Here is a 7,748-nt window from a genome sequence, read left to right as displayed (position 1 = left end):
ATGGTGACGAAGGACTCGAATGACGTCGTCAGGGTCCTGTCCTTATTGCACGTTTTCCGGCTGAAAAAGCGCCCCCAGAAAAACCACTTTAAACTCCGGTTCTTCTGGGACTCCGAGCAGTTACTGGAGGCTCAGGACTTTCAGAGCCAATGGAGGCATGAGCCTCATGATGAGGAGCAGATGTTGTAAGCCCCAACCGGTGGGGCAAGGACTGACAGGCTCTGGCTCAGCCCCTCCATGGCAGAGCAGTCTGCCTCAGTGGCACATAAGCCCGCCCTTCACAAAATGGCCACCCTGCAGCAAGCAAAATGTAGAGTAGAGGCGGCACATTCTGCACAGAGTGCCTCTGAGAAGGGGCAGACTGCAACTCCCTCATTCTCCTCATGATTGCCAGGCTATGTTGGCCAGGCAACCAGCACCCTCTCCTAAGCTGAGAAAGAAGCAGGGGAGAGCGTGAGTGCACGCTCCTCCTGCAGCTGCTCCTGCCATCTCTCAGATCAGTCAGTGCGAGCAGCTCTGGTGGCAGCAGTGGGGTGGGTGGGTGGCTTGGAAGTTTAGCTGGTGGTTCTGACTCTCCTCAGGCAGTCCGTGAGAGTTGCTGCCGTCAAAACCCCTGGAGGTGAGCAGCTGCCATGGATGTGAGAGGGCGGCTGCTGTGGGCACTCCAGGAAGTGACTCAGGGAGCTCAACATGTTTGTTTTTTATCTGGTGTGATCCTAGCCCCAACAACAACAACAACAGTTTTCATACACTAAAGGAATGAAGTGGGATAATTCGAGAGAAAATGGGTAGGTCTGATGGACCTCGGAATCTCTAAATGTGATATACAGGTTCAGTGTTCTGTAGCCCGAGTTCTGCTGACAAAGATATGCTAATGGGTTTTGTCATTTTGTCTGGACAGACCTGAGGAACTGAAACCTAGTATGTACACATTTCAATGGTCTCAGGTAATTTTTGTTTAAACTGAGTGTGCATTCTGTAATTCTAAATAAAGGGTATAAAACCATAATTCAGACCTTGAGTAATATCTCCCAAATGTCTCCTCCTTGACAAATACGTATGGTAGGGGAAGGCAACATAGAAAGGATGGCTTGGTGACTTCAGCGCTTGCTTGGGCATCATTTTTAAGGCATGGGCTCTGATTGTAACAATAACTCTCCAACATGGAATGGTCTCTCACTCATGCTAAGAATCATTCAAGAGTGACCAAGCTTTATGGAACCAACATATGCTGTTGGCGAAGTCCTCCACACCAAATGGGGAAAGAGCAAGGGAGGTCGGAACTATGTTGTGTTATCTTTTGATGTTGGGAGGTCTTTTGAGGTATTATAAATCAGCCACAAGGCTTTGGGCTCAGTTTGCAATAACTTCGCTTTTTTTCAGAATGGGAGTTCTCTTTTTTTCAAGTTCTGCTCCATCTCAATTAATCCCTAAGAACCAAAATCAGTGAACAAAAATGCACTATCTCCGATTTATATTTACATGCAACTAAATACAATGTGACTTCAGTAAGGAAATTCTATGAGAGGGAGAGGAGAAGACAAATAATAACCAGAAGTAATTCAAGAATTAATTACTCTCTGGTTAAGGTCCTCTCCTGTTCAGCTCTGGCTCCAGCAATTCAGACAATGAGCTGGAACACGGTATTTCTGGTTTCTTATTGCATACAGTTGGATACAATGTGATATAGGCAATTAAATCAGATAAATACCCATTATTTAATTTTGTCTTGTAATTAGCTGACCTCTGCTGTTCAACTCAGGCTTCAGCAAAATGATATAACATTTGGGGAGGAAGATGCAACCCAATAATCCAGCACTGGAAGCCAAGATAGAGAAGATCTCCACAGCCACCATATATTTCCCTTTGGTACTCAAGTACGTGGGAACAAAGGACAGCCACACACTGCAGAAGACTAACATACTGAAGGTGATAAATTTGGCTTCGTTGAAACTGTCTGGTAATTTCCTGGCTAGGAAAGCTATAATAAAGCTAACAGTAGCCAGAAAGCCCAAAAATCCCAAGACAAAGTAAAACATGAGAGTTGATCCTTCATTACATTGAAGTACAATTTCTTTTGCCATTGAGCGCATGTCAAAGTGAGGAAATGGGGGAGAGATTGACAGCCACATGCAACAAATCAGGGCTTGAATGAGAGAGCATAAAAGAACGATGTAGCTAGCCAGTTGTTTTCCCACCCATTTCCTCATCTTGGAGCCAGGTTTGGTGGCCATGAAAGCTAGAACCACAATGGTGGTTTTGGCCAATACGCAAGACACAGCCACTGAGAAGATCATGCCGAAAGCAGTTTGTCGAAGGAGGCATGGCAGCTTTTCCGGTTGTCCCATGAACAAGAAGACACAAAGGAAGGAGAGCAGGAGGGAGATGAGCAGAGTGTAGCTGAGGTTCCGGTTGTTGGCTTTGACTATGGGAGTCTCCTTGTGCTTCCTGAAGATTCCCAGCACCAGGGCTGTTACGGAAGAAAAGAAGAGAGCAAAAGTGGCTAAAATGATCCCCAAAGGTTCTTCATATGACAAAAAGGTTATTTCTTTTGGAACACATCTGTCTTTGTTATTGTTTGGATATTGATCACCTGGGCATTCGAAACACTCAGCCATGTCTGAAAAAGACAATATACATTCTTTTCATATACATAGAATCTGCATATTAGAAATAAATCATAAGAATGATGGCTTCTATGGCTCTGAAAGCCATGTCTGAACCTTTCTCAAGTAATTATTTTAACAAATAACCATATTCAACAATGATACTGAAGGATTGCTGTTCTTGAGTCCAATGGAAATTGAAGCTCATCTCTGTTGAGCCCAATGGAAAGACAAGCTAAATAAATAGATTGTCTATTCCTGCATATTACTAATGAGCAGTGAATATTAACACCATCATCCCTAGATATTCTCAAATTCTCCCCCATATCACAACCCACAATGACATTAGGTGATATATACAAGAGCAGTTGTGTCTGAGTGAAAATGTGAGACAACCTTGCTTTGTTAGGAGAGATTGACAATTATGTCAGTTTTCATTCTAACACATTTAGAATATTTGAATAATCTGTAGTCCATCAAAATTATGAAGAAATTTGCAAGGAAAGGACCATGTTGCACATGCCTGTGAATAATTGTTATGGATAAGGAGCTTGTAAGAAAAAAAGGGGGGAAACGAGGAAACAACCCCAGTCCTGCACAAATCATTGCTGAATACACAAGAATTCAAAATCACAATTTTAAGAGCTAAGCACTCAAACCCATTCTCTGCAGAGTCAAATATGTCAGTTTCTCTTTCTCCCACATTTGATTTAAACAACAATTTATTTTTCATTGAACTTAACATGAAATTTGTGAATTTTTGGAAACTTCTTATAAAAAAAGCAGACCAATTTCATCACTACTTATCACTCATTTGCAAACAATTTAAACAACATTTAAATGCTTGGGGTACACATAGTGGGGTTCTTTTAATATATACTTTATGGATATTGTACAATAGATCTCCTACCCTTTTGGTCTGATATCTTTGCTTCTGGACATTCTTGGCAATCATAACAGCAAAATGGCTCCCCTTCCCTTTTTTTCTTACTATAACCCAAATGGCAATTCTCGTTACACAGAGAGAGGGGTTGTGCCTGTCCATAAATGAAAGAAGAGAATACTTTGGGAGTTGGCATCTCACTGGCATATCTACAAATCAACACATGTCATAATGGCTCTGTCTTTACAGAGAACTTTCTTTGTAACAAATGCCAATACTAGTTGCAGTATAAGAACCTCTACCATTACTCCAGTAATTTCATATGTATAATCAAGTTCTCAGAATTTATATTGATTGCCTTAAAACTTAGTGTCGTGTTCTTGCCTGTTCCCTCTGGCATTCAAAATTGCTGCCAAGCTGACATGAAACACTCAGATCAGTGAGATTTCTTTTATTGAGGAAATCACACAGTAGACGAGCTTAATGGTTACAGAATATCCAAACACACTTAAAGCTAAACAATGGTTAGGAAACTTTAGCCTCTTTTTTCTGGAACGATCCTTAAGGCAAACACTTAAGGCCTAACTCCAAGAGAGGGATATGGCTCTGGGTTTGAAAAGTGAATGGTGATGTGAACAACAATGAGAAAATATCTGTGTTCATCCTGCCCCGAAGAACACTTTCCTATTTCTTGGAGCATTCTCATTAAACTCGATGAGAAATAATTTCAGGAATAAAATTGAAAGCAGAAGGACATTTCTGTGAAATCATCATGGGTGAAGTGTAGACTTCATATATTCAGTTCAGTTGCAAAGTAGTCAAGGGATGTGTGTGGGTGTCCTGTCATTTATTGTGCAATCATCTGTCTAGTTGTGTGCTCTGCAAGGTGCTCAGGCTTTAATTAAAACCCCACGAGACATCATGAACTAATTCCTCCCATGGAACTTTTCAGATCAGGAAGTGAATATAGCTGGGGGAGACTGCAGAGCAACAGAAAGCTGTAATAGCAAAGGGCAACACACACAGCACTCTCAGTGAAATTGTAAGCCCAGAAGCATGGGCAGAAAACATTGTAAAGAATTTCTAAACCCCCCTGAAATGGAGGCAGAAAAACTGAAGTGTCTTCAATAGGGGAAGAAATCATTACAGAAATTTGGAAGACATTGTTTCACAAAACTACTTTGGATACATTGGGAAATGGAGCTTACCTGGTTGAACCTGCTGGGCCAAGTAATGCCATCATCATGAATGGTGAATCTCTTCTCCGGGGGAGCTTGCAGGTTCATCATTCCAACTGTGACTCTATAAAATGTCTCATTTGAAAATGTAATCCAGTTGTTAATATCAAACCCAACTACAAATTCCCCATTTTGATCAAAGGAAACCACTTCCCCGACACTATTGTTAAATGACACACTTCTCAGATAGTGTTGGATCTAAATTGGTAGAGGAAGAAGCAATAGCATTAGATTAAACTGCAACTGAACAGTATAGTAATGATAATTCTTAGCTATTAGGAACGCATATTGCATTTATATTGAAGATTCAATTGGTTCTTATTATGGCATAAAACAAACTATATTAAACTTTTTCAAAGTAGTAACAACAGATGTATCATTCATTTTCATGAATCATTCAATGCTATCTAAACTCAGCAGTCTCTGGTGGGAGACTTGCTGGATTCATCTCATGAAGCTGTGCTAATTCTAATGCCCCAAAACTAAGATGTTAGGGGTTGTGGGGGGGGGGGGAATGGGAGGAATTCCCTCCTCCACTTTTGATAATCTTTCTTGAACTGCTGCTCAATTACACTTAACAGCACACTCTGTGGCTCTTGGAAACTACTGACCATTTTCAGTGTCTTGGTATTTCCTTTTAAAAATGTATTTGAATTTAAGGGTTTGAATATGTCTATAATATGCTTTTTATATGATATTTTGTATTAGTTTTAATAGATTGTTGGTTGTTTTTTAAGCTCTTCATGGTTTTAATTTTTGTGAACTTCCCAGAGAGCTTCGGCTATTGGGCGGTATAAAAATGTAATAAATAAAAAATAAAAAAAATAAAAAATATAACTTAGGGAGTCTCTTTCACATGCATAATGTTTCTGCAAGGCCTTGTTAGCTGACACATGGATACTTACATGTCTGCCCTACATCTCCAGTATCCATAGAGAGAAAGCTTTACATTCAGTGAAGAAAATATTGTTGCACCTATAAATATGGTGAACTCTTCTACATCAGTCACTGTAGGACATTACCTGCCACAGCTGTTGATTTAGAAGTTTCCGTCTTGTGCTAGCCACAATTCCTCTGTATTTGAGTTTGGATGAATACATGGCATGTAAAGCATGTGCCACTGCATAGATAGCATTGTAGATACTGTAACTATGGCCAGTCATGCTCATTTCAAATACAGATCCAGGAAGATTCTCCAGCTTTTCCTTTCCAGTGCAGAATTCTCTCTCTTTCTTGTCTAAAGAAGGATGGGGGAGAGAACAGTCGAATGCCTTTTCCCAGAAAACTCTCATAAATCCATCTTCTTCTACCAAGGCAGGATTTCTGCCATGAAGGAAGTCTTGGAATCCTCGAAGATCCTTTGAGTGAATTGCAAAGGATATAGCACCATTGATGAAAATTATGTCCCAATTCCTTTGGAAGGGAAATGACATGAAATCTACCTGAGCTGTCAAAATCCATACTTTTGCCGCCATTGATAATGATATATCTTCTGTTTCTGCAACTCTGGGAAGCATTCTCAGTGTCATCATAGTATGAACTTCACCATTCACAATCACAACATTAGCAGAACTTGCCAAAACCACAATGCTTGTTTCAAAACCTTCCTCCACCATTTCAGAAAAATCACTGGATGAGGTTATTTTGGGGAATCTTTCGATAAATTCAAAGCAAATACCTCTCTGGGAAAATGTGGGAAGAACATTCCGTATGAATTTCTCTGAATGATCATCATCCTGAGAAACCACCCCTATCCATGTCCATTTGAAATGCAGGAGTAACTGGAGAATCCCATCGTATTGATGAGCTCCATCTGGGAACATCCAGTGGAAAAAATCTGTTTGGATATTGTCGTTCCTTATAGGATAAGAGCCAAAGGTGAGCTAAAGATGATATGAGGAAGAAGAAGAGGAAGAAGAAGAAGGAGGAGGAGGAGGAGGAGGAGGAGGAGGAGGAGGAGGAGGAGGTATCAATTAATATTTTATTATCTGTGGTATTGAGTTTGGATCCTTTATATATAATCACCCACCTACCACCCCACACCTTTTCTTTTTCGGTTTTTATATATTTTCTCTTGATTTTTGTTCAGACTTCTGACATGGGACTAAGCAAAAGACTCTACTTTACTCCTATTTGGTAGTCTCTGTGATTTTTGTCCATAATGGCCATCGTGTTAAACAACAACAACAACATTTCTTAAATGTTGAAAGAGGCAGAACAATGAGGTCTAAATACTAACCTTATTGGTTTTTGGTGGGTGTATTTGGTTTTGGGATCAGTTCAGTCACCACTTTGCCATCCCATCTAAATTGTGTATTCTGATCAGCAGTGAGGCGCCTTTCCTTACTCCTGCACATTTAATGCTTGTTTATTGAGACTGGTTGAATATTAAGTAAACATATGAGCAAAAGGAAATAAAAAAGCAATGAGGGATAAACACGTCCAGCTGCCCTAAAAAGGCTGTGTCCTTATTTTATACAAATCCTTTATTCAAGGAATGTATCACTGACATTGGTCCAAATCTCTCATTTAGTTCTCTATTTCCTGCATCTTTCTTTCCTCTAGGATTCTAGGATTCTTTAGTTTTGTCCTACCTATTTCTTCTTCTCTCTGCTTTTTTCTTTCCTATGCTCCTTTGCTTTTCTGCCTTTGGCTTAAATGAACCCACCCCCCACCCCCCAGCACACATCTTACCAGTGGCATCTTGTACATAGACAGAACAGTTGCCATATAGAAACAGAATTCATAGTTTGGTCCCCCAATGACTGCTACTGGGATACTCTCGACATCACACTTGTAGTTCGGGATGAATCTGCCTCGTCCAGAGAGAAGTTCTAATGAAGCAAGACAGGTCCAGCTTCCACTAAACCCAGCGTTATAGATTTGGAAGCCCAGGCTGACATTGGGTAAGATTTGGGGGTTTTCATTGATCTCATTTACAGCAAATGCCAAGGCTACAATGTGCTGGTAGAGTTGTGTCATTAGCCTGTAAAGAAAGCCACATACAGAACTATAGTGCAT

General features: G+C 40.4%; 1 protein-coding gene across 1 annotated transcript; it reads right to left on the bottom strand.

Annotated features, from left to right (window-relative positions):
* Window positions 1–1,718: 1,718 nt before the first annotated feature.
* On the bottom strand, window positions 1,719–7,748 carry LOC134405778 (vomeronasal type-2 receptor 26-like). The gene is made up of 5 exons (XM_063137033.1): window positions 7,422–7,748; window positions 5,750–6,610; window positions 4,698–4,925; window positions 3,517–3,643; window positions 1,719–2,620 (listed from the first exon to the last, which is right to left on the bottom strand). Exons 1-5 carry the CDS (start codon window positions 7,746–7,748, stop codon window positions 1,719–1,721), a joined length of 2,445 nt encoding a protein of 814 aa, XP_062993103.1.

The sequence above is a fragment of the Elgaria multicarinata genome, chromosome 11, assembly GCF_023053635.1.
Source record: "Elgaria multicarinata webbii isolate HBS135686 ecotype San Diego chromosome 11, rElgMul1.1.pri, whole genome shotgun sequence".
Taxonomy (NCBI): Eukaryota; Metazoa; Chordata; class Lepidosauria; order Squamata; family Anguidae; genus Elgaria; species Elgaria multicarinata.
Note: the sequence above shows the minus strand (reverse complement) of the source record. Positions and strands in the feature narration are given on the sequence as shown.

What these genes read in the sequence shown, in the direction of transcription:
- LOC134405778 (XM_063137033.1), bottom strand. Translation starts at nt 7,748, where the DNA reads ATGCACTATAGTTCTGTATGTGGCTTTCTTTACAGGCTAATGACACAA. An exon ending in TAAATCAACAGCTGTGGCAG is followed by an intron (nt 4,926 to 5,749) that starts GTAATGTCCTAC and finishes CTACCAATTTAG; the next exon opens with ATCCAACACTATCTGAGAAG. An exon ending in AAAGATATCAGACCAAAAGG is followed by an intron (nt 2,621 to 3,516) that starts GTAGGAGATCTA and finishes TGTCTTTTTCAG; the next exon opens with ACATGGCTGAGTGTTTCGAA.